This window comes from Tribolium castaneum, chromosome 1, assembly GCF_031307605.1.
Source record: "Tribolium castaneum strain GA2 chromosome 1, icTriCast1.1, whole genome shotgun sequence".
Lineage (NCBI taxonomy): Eukaryota > Metazoa > Arthropoda > Insecta > Coleoptera > Tenebrionidae > Tribolium > Tribolium castaneum.
In genome coordinates, this window is record NC_087394.1 from 27,389,628 (window position 1) to 27,409,697 (window position 20,070).

Here is a 20,070-nt window from a genome sequence, read left to right on the forward strand (position 1 = left end):
AATAATATGCTAGAACTATTCTACAGAAAATCATTTGAGGGTTTCTCTTAATAATTTTATAATTTTTTGGTGTTGTCTTGTCAAATAACATGAGATCGAAAATACGCTCACTTAGAGCAAGCTTTGAAAGTGAAGTGTAACTTTAGCCACGTCATATGCTATGTAAAACCAACATAAGACAACATAACTTCAAAAGTGCGGCCGTAAATAAACGGCTAAATGTGGCTAAAGTGTAATTAAACGGCTAAAGTTCTGCAAGCACAGCTTGCTCTAATTGAGTATATTTTCGATCTCATGATATTTTAAATATGACAAGGTTTTGGAACGGTACACAAATTAATTCCATGATTAAATTTAAATTAGACCGATTTTTAGATATATTTTCCGAAATAACCAGAAAACTGATTTTGGAAGTTAGTGTATAGTCAGTGGAAAGATAAAATTAAATAAAAAAGAAAACAAAAATGTTGAAGGTGGGAATGTGTATGAGGAGCAATTTTGGTGTAAAATATCGTAAATTGTGATAATAATTTACAGTACAAAAGAAAAAAAATTATGATTTGTGCACAGACCAATAAAAATAAAGATGGAATGATATAAAAGCGGATTAAGTTTTTGTTAATTTAAATATTTTAAATATGAAAAAGTTCTGAAATGGAACACGTTTTAAAAACGCTTTATCAGAATTATTTCCAACTTTGCTATATGTATTGTAGTTTTAAAAGCTATCATCTGATTTTTTCAATTTTGCGCCGCGTTTTGTTTTTGCATTAAATCTAAAACTGGAACTACCGGAAAATTAATTTTGAAAGTAGTCTAATCTAAAGATCAAGAAGAAAACAAAAATGTTGAATGTGTGAATGTACATTTTGGATATCCGAATAGAAATTAATTAGAAATTAGAAAAAAACGAGTGACACATTCTCGGGTCCGTTTTTTGAGAGAATAATTTTGGTCAAAACCGCATCTCGCTATCGTCTTTTGTTTTCGACTTATAAACAAAAGTTAACATTTTAGCGAAATCGTAACAATTCATAGCTTCCTTATTATAAAATATGCACATTTGAAACAAAGACATTATAAAGGCACTTTTTACGGAGAATTTAGTAGTGTTATCAGCGATTTTTTTAACCTTTCGTTTAAGTGTAATAACATAAAGTTGTATTTTTTTAAATAGGAATCATAGTTGGCTATGACATTTTCGAAAAGCTTATTTTTTTCTGAACTGAAAACAATATAAATACAGTTTGATATTATTATATACTTTTGATAAAAAATATATTTAAAATATTATTATATTTAAAATAAAAGTAGCTGACCATGGAAAAATTATTTCACATAAAAAGTGTGAATAATCCGGATATTTTGTGAACGGTTATTAAAGGAAAAAACGCTAAATTATCAAAATAAGCTGTTAAATTTATTTTCAATTGAACAAATATACGATTTTAATTACATAAAAAATGTTCAGAAAATTGAAAACAATGCGTCACTAAATATTTGATGACACTTTTTTGTGATTTAGTAAAGTGCAATGGAGGTGACATTGATAATGCTAAGTATTTTTTACCCCAGATGGGATTTGATTTTGGTGTTTGGATTGATATTTTTTTGTAAAATAAAATTCTATTTACAAGCAATCATACAAATAATAAATATTTTCTTTTTTTTCTACATTTCATGTTTAATTAGAAAATAGAAGTTTGCCATTTTAAATCTAAAAACAAATATTTTTTATTAATCGCAAAAATTTGATCTAATAATTATTTATTATGCTGTTTTTGAATTAATTAGTGTTTAAAAAATCATTAAATTATAAATACTTGTTGAGTAATACATTTTTCGTAGTTTGAATTAAAAATCCAAAATTTTTTCATGGCCTACTATAAAAAAGCGAAATGTTTTGTTATTTTTAATAATTTAAAAATAATGTATTACACAAATAGACACATGAAATCAGAAAAGAAATAAACTTTTCACAAATGTCATAGCCAACTATGATTTCTATTAAAAAAAATACAACTTTATGTTATTACAGCTAAACGAATGATTAGAAAAAATCGGTGATAACATTACTAAATTCTCCGGAAAAAAGTGCCTTTATAATGTCTGTGTTTCAAATGTGTATCTTTTATAGTAAGGAAGTTATGAATTGTTTAAGATTTCGCTAAAATGTCAACTTTTGTTGATGCGGTTTTGACCAAAATTATTTTCTCAAAAAAACGGATCCGATAATTTGTCACTCGTTTTTTTCTAAACCTCTTTTTATCGGACATCCAAAATGCAGCACCCTACAGGGTGAGCCAGTAGTGGGTTATTCCTGATTTTAATATGCAACTATTATATAGGAATAATAAATTGACTCCAGTTGACCACATCGTTAAAAAAAATTTAAATTAATCTACGATTAAATTTTTCTAAGTACATATTATGATCTCTGTCGTGGCAGTTTTACTAAAATTTCATTATGGACTATTATTATTTCAAAGACAAAACAACTATCATCACCTAAAAACGAATGTTAATTCAATTAGTGTTTTAAAAAATCAAACGAAGTATGCAAGTGGTAAGTGAAGTTAGTATTTTTGGTTGCATCTTAGATTATGTCAGAAATAACCCCCTACAGACTCACCCTATATATGAGGAGCAATTTCGGTAAAAAATATCGTGGAGGGTGAAAAATTGTAGATGATAATTTAAAGTAGAAAAATAGTAAATAATGATTTGTTGATAAATAAAAAAAATAAAAGTGTTATAAAATAGAATTAAGTTTTTAAAAATTTTAAAAACGGTTTCAAAGTTGTTAAAAAATTATTGTAAAAGACGATATTATGTAAACTGTAGACTTGAAGAGTTACTTTTTAAAATGTGCCCGAAAATCGTATATATTTTGACAAATTATGCTTGATACATTGAATTTTAAGCATCATGCCACGACTACTTTAAAAAGCTTTTTTCGGTAAACGCTGTTTTAAATATGTATACGTAGTCGTTATTTCCCTGTGTAGGAGCTCTTAAAAGTACAAAATAAGTCTAGGTTTTCAGACTATTATAGCGCAAAATTTATTCATGTTATATCATGAATTGTAAAAAAAAACATAATAAGAAACTGCATTTTATTTTTCTACGACTTAACTTACTCAAGTAATTTGAATAATAAACCTAATTTAGGAATAAATTGTGAGGACTGCAACTCTCGCATTGATGTTTCTTTCATAAATTTAACGACAGAAGACCTAGTTGAAAGAATTAATCACAAGTAATAAAGTAGCAATTATTTTTGAAACGCAATAAAATAGATGTTGCAATTACGGACGAAATTATATTCATTACATCCATGAATGCATTTATGGAATTGAGTATATTTTATCGAGGAATTAAATATCCCGTTGAGCGGCTGAAAACTGAAAACGTATAATTTTTGACATACCTTGAATTTCCAACGTATATTATTTATTTACGCGGATATGAAAAATAATACGCAGTTCTTTGCTGCCAACACAATATTTTTAGATATTTTTAGATTTATCAATTGCACTCGATTATCAGTTGCAAGAGTTATTATAAGCACCAAAATAAATATTTGTCACCAAAAATTATTGATTATCTCCGAGATTATCTTAGATTAAAATAAATATTTCAAAAGTTATAACAGTTACAACACATTCTAAGTCAAATGTAATTATTTTGTACTAAAAATCGAATAAGTTGGTGGGAGAAAAATTATAAGAACAATTTTTATAAATAATTGTATTATGTACAACTTCTTTTTGATAATTTTCAAGATAAGACTTCCCGTTTACGAGAAAAATGTAAAAAACCGATACTTTTGACTTTGACATTGAATAACTTTTTTAGCGTACGTCGGATCGATGGGGACTTTTAATATTTTATCTGCAATAGTGAACAGGGTGCTGCATTTTGGATGTTCGAAAAGGGCATCTCCGAAACTAACAGGTTTAGAAAAAAACTTGTTACACATTCTCGGGTCCGTTTTTTGAGAAAATAATCTTTGTCAAAACCGCATCTCGCTATCGGCTTTTGTTTTCAACTTATGAACAATTAAAAATTCATATCTTGCTTATTATAAAGGATACAGATTTGAAACAAAGACATTATAAAGGCACTTCTTTACGGAGAATTTAGTAATGTTATCAGCGATTTTTTTTAACCGTTCATTTAAGTGTAATAACATAAGGATGTATTTTTTTAAATAGGAATCATAGTTGGCTATGACATTTTCGAAAAGCTTATTTTTTTCTGAACTGAAAACAATATAAATACAGTTTGATATTTTTATATACTTTTAATAAAAAATATATTTCAAATATTTTAAACTAGTAGGCCATGGAAAAATTATTTCACATAAACGGTGTGAATAATCTAGAAATTTTGTGAACGATTATTAAAGTAAAAAATGTGAACTTATCAAAATAAGCTATGTTAAATTTATTTTCAATTGAGCAAATATGCGATTTTAATTACATAAAAAATGTGCAAAAAAATGAAAACGATGCCACTAACTATTTGACTAGATTTAGTAAAGTGCAGTGGAGGTGACGTTGATAATGTTACGTATTTTATTACCCCAGATGGGATTTGATTTTGGTGTTTGGATTGATATTTTTTTGTAAAATAAAATTTTATTTACAAGCAATCATACAATTAATAAAATTTTTCTTTTTTTCCAACATTTCATGTTTAATTAGAAAATTGAATGACAATGTAAGCTTGCCATTTTAAATCTAAAAACAAATAATTTTTATTAATAGCAAAAATTTGATCTAATAATTATTTATTATGATGTTTTTGAATTAATTAGTGTTTAAAAAATCATTAAATTATAAATACTTGTTGAGTAATACATTTTTCATAGTTTGAGTTAAAAATCCAAAATTTTTTCATGGCCTACTATAAAAAAGCGAAATGTTTTTTTTTTTTAATAATTAAAAAATAATGTATTACACAAATAGACATATGAAATCAGAAAAAATAGACTTTTCAAAAATGTCATAGCCAACTATGATTCCTATTTAAAAAAATACAACTTTATGTTATTACAGCTAAACGAATGATTAGAAAAAATCGGTGAAAAAATTCTCCGGAAAAAAGTGCCTTTATAATGTCTGTGTTTATCATTTATAATAAGGAAGATATAAATTGTTACGCTTTCGCTAAAATGTTAACTTTTGTTTATAAGTCGAAAACAAAAGACGATAGCGGGATGTGGTTTTGACCAAAATTATTTTGTCAAAAAACGGACCCGAGAATGTGTCACCTGTTTTTTTCTAAACCTCTTAGTTTCGGACATCCAAAATGCAGCACCCTGTACAGTCACAATAAAAAAGAATGACACCCCTACCAATAAGTCCGACTAAAATGTTTTGGGTCATAAATTTCAACAAATAAGTTTGTTTACAAACTGTCCATCTAGTTGACACAATATACAGCTAATTTATAAACTGGTCAAATGTACACATTAACCGAATCATATCGGAAAGATTTGTGACAGCGAATTTAAGGGTGTCATTCTTTTTGATTGTGCCTGTACCTTAGACCTGTATTAATTTTCAGCTCTGTGCGAATTTTTGCACAGGGTGAGTTAATAGTGGGTTACGTCTGATTTTTTTTTAAGGCGACCCATAATACTAGAATATATCCCATTTCAGTTCATAGTAGTAAAAACCAGTGTTGATTCAATTACTGTTTTTGAATGTTTTATCTTAGGACATGTCAGAAGTAACCCGCTATTGACTAACCCTGTATTTTAGTCTATTTTGTCCAGACTACAGCTATTCGGAAAAGAAATTAACTAGACGCCCTCTGGTGATGACTTTTGAACTATGTCGAAAACAGTAAAGAAATTTTCGTAATGCCATATTTAACTGACATTTAATGAATTGTTCAACAATTTTGCGTGTATAGTGTTAATTACTTACAATAGAAAGAATTACTTTAAAAGTACGTGGTGGTAAATACTAGCGTTGACTTTGGTTCTGTAGTTTTTCGTGGTATAAAGTGTTTATTGTTGGAACTTGAAAGTGGATAAAAAGCGAAAAATATTTAAATTTTGATTACAAAGTGTTATCAAACAGTTGTCTAATTAAAGATTATAAGTAATGGATCACAGCGAACACAAAGTTTGGCTCAAGAAACCAATAAATTAGTGAAGTGTTATGAATTTTACGTTAGAATTTTCCACTGAAAAAATCATGAAATGCTGCGGTAAATCTACAAAACTACAATAAAGATTAACAACTGCTGATACATTTAAACGTAAATTATGCCAAAAGGTAGGCTTTTCAATGTCTTTGTAATAATTTTCCAATAAAGAAAGTGAACCAAACAGTCATTCGTTATTCGTGTTTTCCTCGTCATCTCTCATTTGTCAACATAAGTTTCTTGCATCAAAGATGCAATAATCATTCCGCATAGGCAATGTAATAATTGTGAAGCCCCAAAATTCGTACAACGCTCAAAATATCCGAATAAACATTTTCCCGCCATTTATGGTTACTGTTTTCGACCTAGCTCAGTGGCGCCCCCAACGGTAATTTTACTTCCGAATTGTCGATATAAATCAATTTCTGGCGTTTTACTCCGAAGTTGCGATTCAGGTGACGATCTGTGTTTTGCGCGCTATTTCTGCGTAGCTGAGATTAGTGTGAAACGACGGGAGCGTAAAATGAAAGCAGGTGCAAACCGTTTTGCTTCTTGAATATTCATGCAGTGACTTATTGGCTGAGACAATAGAAGCGGCATTAACACCTACGACTATGATACCTAAGGACGCATATTGAGTGGAGTTCGCAAAGCAATATATCTCTGACAATACCTTCAAAACAGTGCTGGTGGTGTTGAACAGCCGCGTCTGCACTCGCTGGCTGTGATGACATCCAGATGCTGAAATTTTAACTCTAACCGAATTATATTTAAATTTAATTTCGCTCTGTACCGTTTCCATAAACACAATTTTATTATTCGGAGGTGTCATCAGGAGCTAACGAAGTTTCGCTCGCATTACATGTCTTTTGAATTTTTGGTAAAATTAAGGTGCGTTGAAGCCGCTTTTGGTCAATTTATGAAGAGAAACTCTCTCTTAACAAACCTCATCTTATTTCAAGCCGTTAAAAGGCGAATCTAGTAGTCTTCTTTGACCTATTTACTCGACCAAGCGAACATTGAGATATCGGCAGTGCCAATACCAATCAAGCAGAGCTTCCCAGCCAAAGATCACATAAATCCTCCCTGCACTGCCCACACTTAAAGAATTAAAAGATATACTCTAGGCAAACACCAAAAAACAAAGAAATAAATTCGTATTTTCACTCCGAAAGGAAGACTTAATACCTGGTTACTTTAACTTGTCAAGGATCACACTTCACACTTTTTCTGATTTAAAAATATTGAAAATACGTAGATTTTTTTGATTCAAAATTTTTATTTGTTTGCAGGGACAAGGAATAATGGAAAAAATCGAAAAATCTGGAGTGTTTCAATTCAAAGGGAAGAGAATTAGGTAACAACTGGTCAATCTACTAAGACGAGAAAGAAAACGAAGCGATAGAAAAAGCAGCAAGGAAGAAGATTCAGAACTTCAAGGCTTGTAGTATTAAATTTGAAGAGATTTTTTGAAGCTTAAGGGAAAAATGGTATTCCGAGACTTCGAAGACAAGAAAATCAGTCACTTTTTAATGAGCCATGACCAGGTAATTATCATAAAAGGTATAATATGATCAATTCAAAGAATTTCTTGCAGGTTATCAGCCAAAATCAACGAGCAACGAGCTACAGCTACTGCAATCAAGGCAGAAGTTCATCAAGAAAGAGGTTTAACCATGTGTTAGTGATTGAATATGAATATTTGCTTTAATAAGATATTTTTACATTCTTTTCTGTTGTAAGTACTTGTGGTTCGAATGTGCTTCTATTAAAAATTATTTTTAAAATAAACCAAGATTGAAATTACGCCTGAGTTTTCTTATTACTTTTGATCACAATAGTAACGTTAAATATTACAAAATTCAAAAATACCGTGATGGGGTGTGATGGGGTTTTAAACGGAAAATTTTCTGTTAAAAATTACAAAATTTAAAAATCGGATTTGGTACCAGGATCATAGGAACGCGAAGAGATCTTTTGGCGGGAAATTTAAATTTCCCGCCCGAAATTCGAAAGACCTCTTCGCGTTCCTGTGATCCTAATACGAAGATTTTAGAGAGAGAAAATTTCTGCTAAAAATTGTGAAATTTATTAAAATCAGGATTTTGTATCAGGATCACAGAAACGCGAAGAGGTGTTTCGGATTTAAGGCGGGAAATTTTAATTTCCCGCCAAAAGATCTCTTCGCGTTCCTATGATCCTGGTACCAAATCCGGATTTAAAATTTCGCAATTTTTAGCAGAAAATTTTTCCGCTTACAAATTCTCGTAAAAATTGTTCAATTTAAAAATCAGGATTTCGTACCAGGATCACAGAAACGCGAAGAGGTGTTTCGGATTTAAGGCGGGATATTTTCCCGCCAAAAGATCTCTTCGCGTTCCTATGATCCTGGTACCAAATCCGAATTTAAAATTTCACAATTTTTAGCAGAAAATTTTTCCGCTTACAAATCCTCGTAAAAATTGTTCAATTTAAAAATCAGGATTTCGTACCAGGATCATAGGAACGCGAAGAGGTGTATAGGTTTTTAAGCACAGTTACAGAAATCTGTAATTAAACTACGTTTTGAGTGCCATCTACCAGGATTGCGGGGAACTAATGCGAATACAATAAATTTAATAAGAGTGGATGAATGCGGCGGCGGGAATAATTTATTAAGATCTTTAAGGAGAATTTAATATCAGGCGTTTCGGCAGTTAGTTGCAGTTCTATCTGCGGCTGCATCTCCAGCAGATGTAAATTGGCATCGGGAAGTTTAATAAATGTAAATGTATTACATCCGACCAGCGTTGTTGCAATTAGATATCACTTAGCTGTGGCTTAATGTCGTAATGTAAGAAATGAAAGTAATATCTTGGAGAGAATAAAAGGGTGAAGGGAGGAAATAAAAAGCTTCTTAATTTTAACAGGAACGTACGTTTATTTGCACTGAGCGGAATTACAAGCTAGCGTACGAAATCTCGCCGACTGTTTGTTTGGTTGACGAATATGTAGAATTAACTCTCACAAAAAACAGAAATATATTAAATATAATTTGTGCATCTGTTCGTGTCATTCTCGCACTTGGTTTGGTAGAACGACGAAAATGGCACGAGCTCCGATATTACATATAGAATAATAATTACATATAGATTTAATATTTTCTCAAATAAATATTTACAGACTACAAAAATTTATCACCATCATCATCAAGAAATACAAAATGGAAATATTACAAAATTTAAATTTAAATAGATCAGAAAATTTATTCGCATACCATGTAGTTATTTACAAATTGGGTCATCTAAAATTCAATTATAGTTAAAATACATTTACAAATACATTTCAATTACTGGTATAGAAACATTATTTCCAAATCCTAAGAGAAGATCAACTTCCATTGGCAAAATATTTCGTTTATATTCACATAGTATTTCCTAATCATCTTAAAACTAGGTTTTCCGGCCCGCAACAGCAAAGCCGGCGAGCGTACGAACTAAAAGACAACACAGAGCGCATCCTAAATCACTAGAATTATGTTAAAGAAAATGTTAAACAGTTAACGTCGTAATAGGCGGTGTCTCCGGGCTCAGTTCAGCCGAGTCGAGCGAACCCAAACAGAAACCAAACCAAACCCAACCCATATCAAACGGCAAATATTATTTAACAACCCGACCGATACGAGAGCTAACCCTCAGATATTCCAAACACAACAAACGATGATTTATTTAATTACCTAATTAGGACACTAATTGGCTTCAACTTGCCAGCTTTTTGGATCATTTCACGTCGACCGGAGACACCAGCAATTAGTACCTAATTAACAAATTAGCATTTTGCCGCCACGCTCGCCCTTCCCACTTCTTTCCTCTTCTAGTGATTTACAACGTCTCTGAGAGACGACATGAACATGAAAGAATGTCACATTTAGGCTGGGGAGCGAATAAATGTCACCTCTCTATAAGAAATAGTAGGCAAACCGTCGACTCAAACCGCCGCTTTCTTCTATTACAAAATGCGTAAAAAATCAATTCCAATCAGCGGTTCCAGTCGACGAAATTAAATCAGCGATCGAAGAACAGGAATCGAAACATCAACATTCGCGTCCAGCAGGTAAAAAATTCGTGTTAGAAACTAACCAATTAATATATTACTCTGACGACTACGCTAAGGTGCCCGGAAGAACAACGAACGTACCCTACATTCGCACAAGCCCGCTTCAACAGATTTCACCGTCTAACCATTCCTACTCTTCTCCTTCAGACGAAAAGCCCCAGTGCGAAATTAAAGCCCCTTTTAGAAAAAATCGCAAATTTTTTCTCATATCCAGAACCAAATAATGTACAGGGAGATTTTTTTTAACGAAACACCTTGGATTCTCGGATAGAAAAATTCAGAAGTGTATTTTTTTAGGTTCGATTATGTTTTATAAAAAATACGCGGACCCCAGTTCTAGCACAAGTTCTCTAACAGTGCAATAAGTTTTGAAAATTAATAACAAACTGAAAAAATCTATGACCGCTGTTGCCTTATAACTTTATAAGTCACTCATGATAGGATAAGATTGTTCTATCCTTCATGTTTTATTTTATTACGCTGAAGATGAACCATTTCGTTCGAAACATGTTTACTGGTAACAATTTTGACAATAAATTCGTATGGTATAGACTTGGATTTATTTTTTCTACTTTGAAATCTAACATATCATTCTGGAATAGATGCTTGCCACTCCTTTTTATTTGTAAAGATTTCAAACGTCAATTTTCTTTTTGGATGATATTTTTGGGGTAGAATTTATCAATACACATTTTTTCAAGATTGCAATTTAAATTAATATACTGAAAGCATTTCGTTTGCTTAAAAATGTTGTAAGTGTTGCAAGTAGTTTTATTTACGTTGAATCGAATTGTGTTTGAACAACTTACATAGTTTTTAATGAACTAAATCGAGATAAGCACCATGAACTACAAATAAGTCATAGAACTCACACCTTTTCCAATTGTAGTTCAGAATGTATCAGATTAATTTCAGAAAGTATTCCAGAATGTGTCAATTGTTATCAAACGTATTTCAGGAAAGGTGAAGTTGAAAATTTATTTTTTTTCCTATGAGGTCACTTGAAATCTGTTATCTTTTAAAACAAAAACACTGGTAAATCACCCATGTCTTCTGTTGATTAAAACAAATTAAAACCAATTATCAAAAAAGGTAGAAAAAATCCTAAAAGCAAAATGTATCACACTAAGAGCTTGCAAAATACTTTGGATACTGCATGGAGAGTAATAGTGATCATTTTGAATATTTTCTGAGGATCTTTTTGTAAAACTTTTACTCAAAATGTGTTTTATAAGACAACATCAATCTAATGTTAATTTAAAAATAAAATTAAAATTTGCTTTGGTCCTTTTGTACAACACTAATATTAGTAAAAGTCTTTTCGAAATTATAAGAAATTCAAAGGAATCTTGAGTACATCTAATGTACAAAAATCTGGGGTGCGATTTACTCTTCAAATTAACTTTTTGAAAAATAATGTAAATAGAAAAAACAGACGCAGTAAAAATAGTAAAAATACCTTTTATCCACAATCACATTATAATTGGAGTTTTATTCACACTTATAGAGCATATAAAGACACCTATTATCCACTAGTGAAGTAAGTAACTTTATTCCACTATTATTATAAGGTATAAAGTAACTTTATTTTTCGACACAGTCAAAATTTCCTGTGTAAGGCAGTTTTGACAACTGTTTGGCATTTTTCACACGAAACGTCAGATTATTTTTAACAGATTTAAAGCAATTTTAAGCCTTGTTAAGTCTAATTCGAAGAATAAAATATTGTATTCAACTCGTTTACATATAAATCGGATCATTTATTTCACCTCGTGGATGATTTTTTCATGGTTTGATAATACATTCGTGAAATAAAACATCCGATTTACACTCAAACTCGTTAAATAAATAACTGTTATTCCACTAGCGAAATAATAAAAAAATTCCTTTTTGCTAATGTGGTGATTGTGAATAAAACGTTGTATTGCATTCGTGTTTTAGTCGCATTCTATCTTAAGAATGTTAAACAAATGTTTACTCATTCTTGCGTGAATAAAATGCTTTCTAAAACACTTATACAATAAATAACTATTATTTGTGGTACCACAAGTGGTGCCGTGGCATTTAATAGTTTTAGGGGATTGTTTGTATTTCAAAAAATTTCCTTATCAATGAGAATTATCCGCCTCGGGATTTATAATTTTTCCTTTTGTTTTCTAAAATATCAAAAGTGACTCGTTTAAAAAAAAATCACTCCAATAGTTTGCATGCGCTAATAAAGTTATTGTGGACTATCACGGATTGAATCATTATAATGTAAAAAATTAAAATGTGAGTTGCATAGACTATTTTTTCTACAATCCGACTATTGCAATAAAAATATATTTTTTTCAAATGCCTGTATCTTAATGAAAATCATTAAGGCAAGTGCAGGTCATATATATTTAGGTGCGGTTTATAGAAGCGTCATTAATTTAATCCGCAATTAAATGCGTGATTAACTGATCACGTGACCAAAATTGAAGCAATTTAATTGGTTCATTTGCGTTGTTGAGCTGAACTAGTCAGAGTCTTTTAATCTTTCAAGTGCGATTTTTTCCCGTGTTTTAGCTTTGCATTTGGCAAAAAATCGTCTGAAGAGTATTTCGGCGTTGGACAGCGTTTTGCTCGCACACATATTAGTAAAATGTACCGAACTAATTAACAAAGCATGCAGCTGTACAAAATGCTATAACACTAAAAATCTATATACACGGTCTCTGATCACACAACAGTCACGCTATGCCTAGTCAGGGAAGTAGAAATATAGAATGCATCGAGAAGGAATGCGTCGGAGGGTGCGGCGTCCAACAGACGTCGCGACGCCGCTCAAATGCACATTGTACACAACTGTACACGGCTTATCGTTGCATTTTTGAAAAAAGTAGATTTTCATCCAAGGTCACTTTCTCAAAAAATATAATTACCTATTATAATACTTTTCATTATCAGTTTTTTCAAAAACTTGTTCGCGCTACTATACGTTACATTTTTGATTCTTTTTTTATTACAAATAGTGACATTTAGCCTAATATCCGGCGGTGTGCGCCTGCACAGTCTTCAGTTAATACTTTGACACATTCGTACAGACTAACAAAGTCCAGAGCCCTCACACAACATTCCCGAAAAATGCCGTCCAAAGACTCCATCACCTAAATCTAACATGACTATCCTCGCGGCGGCGCCGCCCCCGCCAACAGCCACCGAACCGATAAAAAATTTTGATCTGGAGAATTTAGCGTCCCTCGGACGTGGGGGGCGCCGCCGCCGCGCCGTACAGCTACAGTGCGGCCCGCGGGCCGCGCGCGTTCTGTAGGTGTGTTCGGCCCTAGCCGACGATGTCGATCACAGGAATGAACATCACTGAGGAAGCAAACCCTCGCTACGTGTGTGCTGCTCCAAGAGTCCATCCACACCTATCTAAAGTATTGTATGTACACTAGCGGTAACTGGCAGTGATGCGGCGGAGAGGTAGGCCGTCTAAGCGTGGCGCTTCATGTGCAGGGCCAAGTGGTCCGAACGGCTAAAGCATCGGTCGCAGTGGCGGCACTTGAACGGTTTGGCGCCCGTGTGTTTGCGGTAGTGGCGGGTGAGTTCGTCCGAACGGGCGAACCGCCACTCACAGCCTTCCCACGAGCACTTGTACGGCTTCTCGCCTGGAAAAAAGCAACGAACATTAGAGTGGAATTCGGTTAAAACACCGCAAGATATTAATAAGGCGAGGCGAGCGTTCCGGTTTCAGGACAGGTTGAAATTTGTCTCAAAATAATTAGGAATCACCTTACTTTGCAAAGTGGTAATTCAACACCCAAGACCAGTTTCGGATATAACAAGATCTATCTACTAACTACGGTGGTGAACACAATCGCGTCGTAAATTACCAGAGTGACCCATTTTTCAGCGAACAATTCGCTTACTCGCCCGAGGTGGCTCTCTTGGTATTAGAGGCTGTTTTTTAACGCTTTCGTTATTCGGAAATGAAATTAACTAGACGCCCTGTGGTGACGACGTTTGAACTATGTCGAAAACAGTAACAAAATTCTCATAATTCCACATTTAATTGACATTTAATGAATTGTTTAACAATTTTGCGTGTATACTGTGAATTACTTACATTAGAGGAATCACTTTAAAAGTATGTGGTGGTAAATACTAGCTTTGACTTTGGTTTTGCGGTTTTTCGTGGTACTATAAAGTTTTAGAATTTGAAAGTGAAAAGGATTTAAATTAAAATTAATGAAGTGTGTGCATTTTAGATTAAAATTTTTGAAAAAATCATGAAATACTTCGGTAAATCTACAAAACTGCAATTACAATTAACAATTGCTGATACATTTAAGCATAAATTGTTCCAAAATGAAGGCTTTTCAATGTCATTGTAATAATTTTCCAATAAAGAAAGTGAACCAAACAGTCTTTCCTTATTCGTGTTTTCCTTGTCATCTCTAATTAGTCAACATTCGCATTTTGCACCAAAGATACAAGAGTCTTTCCGAATAGGCAATGCAATACTTGTGAAGCCTCAAAATTCGTACAACGCTCAAAATATCCGAATAAACATAATCCGCATAACTACAAATAAACATCAACGACGAATAAACATCAAAGTTATTCGGAAGTAAAATTACCGTTGGGAGCGCCACTGAGCTAGGTCGAAAACAGTAATCATATTACTGTTTTCGACTTAGCTCAGAGGCCTAACCAACGGTCATTTTACTCCCGAGTAACAAAGTCCGCCTTTGTCAGTTTTGACTCGCATATTCGCTAAAGTAAGGGCGCATGACGTAAGACTTTTGTTTTTTTTTAATAAAAATGAATTATTAGTGATTACAAAAATATAGTAGAATAGAATAGCATCGCAGCTACAAGTATTAGAATTATTACATACAAAGAATTAAGCACAATTTGCAGTTTTGTTGTCGAAAAAAAATGTGTATGACACAACACATTACGATGAAGAGCTCTTGAACAAAAAGCATCGAATTGTTTTTAGATTTTGCTAAAAAAACGAGGAAGTGTAGAAAAAAACTGCTCACCTTTGTTACGATATTTTACCTTAGAAGTTATTCATTATTATTAATTATTATTACCGACGATTACGAGTACATAAGTAGTTAACTAGATGCACGAATCTATTTGCTATAGAAATATATCATGAGGCGAATCTTCCAAAGGCGGACTAAAAAGTTATTCGGAAGTAAAATTACCGTTGGGAGCGCCACTGAGCTAGGTCGAAAACAGTAACCATATTACTGTTTTCGACTTAGTTCAGTGGCCTAACCAACGGACATTTTACTTCCGAGTAACAAAGTTCGCCTTTGTCAGTTTTGACTCGCATATTCCCTAAAGTACGAGCGCATGACTTAGGACTTTTGTTTTTTTAAATAAAAATGAAAATTATTAGTGATTACAAAAAATATAGTAGAGTAGAATAGCATCGCAGCTACAAGTATTAGAAATGCAAAGAATCGATTTGATTGAAAGAGATTATTGCATACAAAGAATTGAGCACAATTTGCAGTTTTTTTGGCGGAAAAAAATGTATATGACACAACTCATTACGATGAGGAGCCCTTGAACAAAAGGCCTTGAATTGTGTTATTAGATCTTGCTAAAAAAAAATGAAGAAGTGTAGAAAAACTGCTCATCTTTGTTAGGATATTTTACCTTAGAAGTTATTCATTATTATTAATTACTATTACCGACGATTACGAGTACATAAGTAGTGGTAATTAACTAGATGCACGTATCTTTTTGCTATAAAAATATTATCATGAGGCGAATCTTCCAAAGGCGGACTAAAAAGTTATTCGGACGTAAAAGTACCGTTGAGAGCGCCACTGAGCTAGGTCGAAAACAGTAACCACATTACTGTTTTCGACTTAGCTCAGTGGCGTCCTCAACGGTAATTTTACTTTCGAGTAACACAAAGTAAGACTGACAACCAATCTTTTTCGCTGTATTAGTCACATATTAATTACTGCGAATTTTGACTAATTCCTACACCTTAACAGTTATTTTTGGTATAGGTATAAGTGAAAATGTCTCATTGCATTTTGCACTAATTGAAAGTTTCTGTATAAGAAAAGAATTCTGTGAATTCTAAGTCAACGACGACTTAGTGCCAAGAAATAACGCACCAATTCAAAGAGGAAATTAATTTTAAAAATGACAGTTGTTGCCAAAGGTTTGAAACGAACTGTAAAGACGCATAGGCCATGAAAAAATAGTGCACAAGATAAAGCCGAGTGCGATAATGTCTTTGAATGTGATTCTTCTCTAGGATTATTGTGTAGAGGTGTAAACTGTAGACACTTTTTTACATTTTTTCTATCGGGTTTTCAACATTCTCCAAATTCTCTTTTAGATTCTGCTCTCTTTTTTCAAAATCTGGATATAGTTTCGTTCAGAATTTTTCTATATTACTTTAAAACATTTTTTATGTTATTTACGTTTTTGTTAAGATTTCTAGATGATTCTTTTCTTAATTGGTTTCTAGATCTGAATTCTTTAAATAAATTTATAGATCCATCTTTAGATTCGTTCTTCTCTGGATTCTTCTTAGAATTACTCTAAAGAGACTTGTACAAAATTCTTTTGTAAAAATTCCAATTATTCCTAGTACTCTAAATTATCTTTTAGATTGTACTTTACAAGATTCTTCTATAGTTTTTGGGACCAAATAGATCATAAAAATTAAAACTTTCTGAATAAAACCATCTATGATATTAGATTGAAACCAATTTTAAGAAAAAGTGAAAATTGACAGTTTTTGTCAAAGGTTTGAAACCCGCAGAAAGACTACATTTTTGACTTATTCCAGTCAAAAAATACAAATGCGCAGTTGTATTTTTCAAGTTTGTATCGAAAATTGTTTTTGATATGTCATCGTCAAGTCATTCTGCGTCAATAACAAAAGATATCAGAAAATGATAAGGATTGTTTTGGGCTATTTTCGAGTGTCTCCTTTGTAAAAAAAATCCAAAATATTCGTAGCTGGTGCCCATTGCACGTTCATGCAGAATTGAGCTTTCAAATCCGCTCGTTTCGATCACTTATTTTTAAATACCATTTAAAAAAAATTACCACTAGTGCTTCACAAATTTCCTTTTCGTTACGTTCAGTGTTTCAAGCATAGGATCCTTCAGGCTCCCAAAATATTCGTTGGTAACGTTGCAAAGAGCAGAATAAAGACGAAATGTAGAATTTTTTACTGTGTAGGGATAAAACCAAAAAAAAAAAACACAACGAAAAATTTCCGTTTTAAGTTTGGCTCGCGGGCAATTTGTTCTGTGTGGATATTTCCGTTCGCCAATCGATGCAGTAGTCAGTGCGGAGATGGATGTCGTATGCGCGCCCCAAGTTTCATTACACTTGTCTTGTTTTTCTAGTAGAAACACGAGTTTGAGGTAAATGGGCAGAATCCGTCTTGTGTCAGCATTTGAATCCGCGCACGTGCAACGCGAATGGATGGCGATGGAACAGCGCGACATGAATATCCATGACTAGATGATGGATCGCGGCGGTTATTAATGGTTCGGTGCTGCCATTACCGAGACGAGCTCTTTACCAGAAAGCGACCGTCGCGTCATACAGCATGCAATTTTCTTATCTCATGCCGCATCGCCTTTTGTTTCATCGTCTACTGACTGATTGACGCAAGACAAGACCAGAAACATCGATTTTTGTTTCAATTTGAAAAATCGCCGCGTACTTTAAAACAATATAATCCATCAAGAGCAACGGCTCGGCTCGGCGTCCCTGCCTATCAAACAAGCCGATGAAGCAGAAAATCAATATCCAAATGCCAGAGGACACTGGGGGTGGTGTTGTGCCTCAGGATACATTATGTTGGCCGTCGCTGCGAATCATGTCGGCTTCCCCCGGACTTCCCTTAATGGACCTCGACTATTTTTTATAATCGCACTTGCAACTTCTCGCTTCTCTAACTTTTATTGCAGCGCTACTATCATCGATTTTAGTTGCGTGCTGAAACGTGGTCAGTTTGGTCAGTATTCATAAGTCCCAAATCCTGTTACAGAACCCGAGACCGAATCAAATCTGATTGATGAATTCGCGTCAGCTCCTCGGGAGACTGCCGAAGGGTAATGCGTGCAGTTCGCCCGACGCCAAATAAAATTATCCACGTTTTCGGAAAGTTTCCACTCGAAATTTGCCGCAAAAATCAAATCGCAAACCTGATTATTCCTCCGCCTTGTGCGAGGAATCCTGCGCTAAGCGAATTACGCGGTTTAGGCGCGAATCGCGCGAATTAACACCATTCTCGATGCTGAGAAATGGAAGGGGTTTGGAAAAAGGAAAAATGGGTAAACAAAAAACTCAGAACGCTTTGCCAACCTAGTGAAATTGTGAGGACTTTTGGCATTATTCAAAAATATGGTGGATTCTAAGACCATGTCAGGAATTTTTAGAGAATATTATTCCTAATGCTAAAGGAGGGTTTATGATCGTATCCTTTAGTAATTTTTTTTGAACGTATTCGTATAAATAAAGAACTGAACTGAAGACCAACTATTATTTTTTTGAGACGTTTCGATAACGGATGAAACATTATTCCAAATATGTTGCTGATAATAATAAGAAAAAATCCAAGTTTAGAATGAAATAGTCAACTTTATTTTTCGAATATTTTGTACAGAAACAATGTTAAGGAACATTCTAAACACACTCTATTACATAGACGAACAATAACAGAATGAAAAAAGAGTATAGTACCATCAAAGAGAGAATCGGGAGAATGTGGAAAAAATATAGAAGAATTGTTTACAAAATAATTTTGACTATAGTCTACAAAATAATTCTGAAGAACCTAGAAAAAAATTATAACAGAATCTAAAGGTGGATTTGTAACAATCTAAAAAAGATTCCAGATTTTAGATCTAGAAATTGCTTTAGAAAAGTATGTAGAGAAAATTCTCAACGAGTCAATAGAAGAACTTGAAAAGACGCAGAGCAGAATCTAAAAGAGCATTTAGAGAATCACGAAAAGAATTCAGTCTTTAAAGGAAAATCTAGAAAAGAATGAATCTAAAGATGGATTTATAAAATAATCTAAAAAAAAATCCTCGCCAAATATCGAATCTAAAAACGGTTTGAAAAAAGAAACAGAGAAGGGTCTTGATAAAAATGTAAAGAAGAGTACGGACAGACAAAAATGCTAATGAATAATTAGAAGTAGAATCTCAAAGAGAATTTTGAGAATATAGAAAACTCGGAAGAAAACATGTACAAGAAGTGATTATAACATAATTTTGAGTACAGTCTAAAGAAAAATTTAGAGAAAAAATTATAAAAAATCTAAAGGTAGATTTATAACATAATCTAAAGAAAAATCTAGATTTTAGGTCTAAAGCCGGCTCTAGAAAAAAAGAAAATGTAAAGAAGGTTACAAAAACAATGCCAAAGATTAATCTGGAAGACTTATCAACAAAACTAAAAAGAACTTGAAAAAACGCAGATCAGAATTTAAAAGAGTTAAGAGAATAAAGAAGAAGTATTTATAAAAGAATTCAGTCTTCAAAGTAGAACTTAAAAAAAATCTAGAGAAGAATGAATTTAAAGATGAATTTACAAAATAATCTAAGGAGGAATCCTCGGAAGAATCCAAATTTCAAATCTATAGAAACGACTTTAGAAAAAAATCAGTGAAGAATTTTAATAAAAATGTAGAGAGTAGGGGCAGAAAAAACGGTAATGAATAATTAAGAGGAATTCTAAATGAAACTATAAGATTTTAAAAAAGAGCGGAGTCGTATCTCAAAGATAATTTGAGGAGTGTAAGAAAACTGACATGAAAAAATGTATAAGATGTGA

The 20,070-nt window shown here is 32.7% G+C and overlaps 1 protein-coding gene and 1 long non-coding RNA gene across 3 annotated transcripts in view; one reads left to right on the plus strand and one right to left on the minus strand.

Annotated features, from left to right (window-relative positions):
• LOC107397510 (uncharacterized) overlaps positions 1-7,968 on the plus strand; it is a 55,901-nt gene extending 47,933 nt beyond the window's left edge. The window contains exons 4-5 of the long non-coding RNA XR_001574594.2: positions 7,455-7,709; positions 7,760-7,968. This is a non-coding gene — a long non-coding RNA (uncharacterized LOC107397510). The remainder of the gene's footprint in view (positions 1-7,454; positions 7,710-7,759) is intronic.
• Positions 7,969-9,055: 1,087 nt separating this feature from the next.
• Positions 9,056-20,070, minus strand: part of LOC100142007 (Krueppel-like factor 6) — a 193,115-nt gene continuing 182,100 nt past the window's right edge. For both annotated transcript variants that reach the window (XM_015977918.2, XM_008193862.3), the window contains exon 3: positions 9,056-13,892. In XM_015977918.2, the coding sequence (XP_015833404.1) occupies positions 13,717-13,892 (176 nt within the window). In that variant the 3' untranslated portion in view covers positions 9,056-13,716. The remainder of the gene's footprint in view (positions 13,893-20,070) is intronic.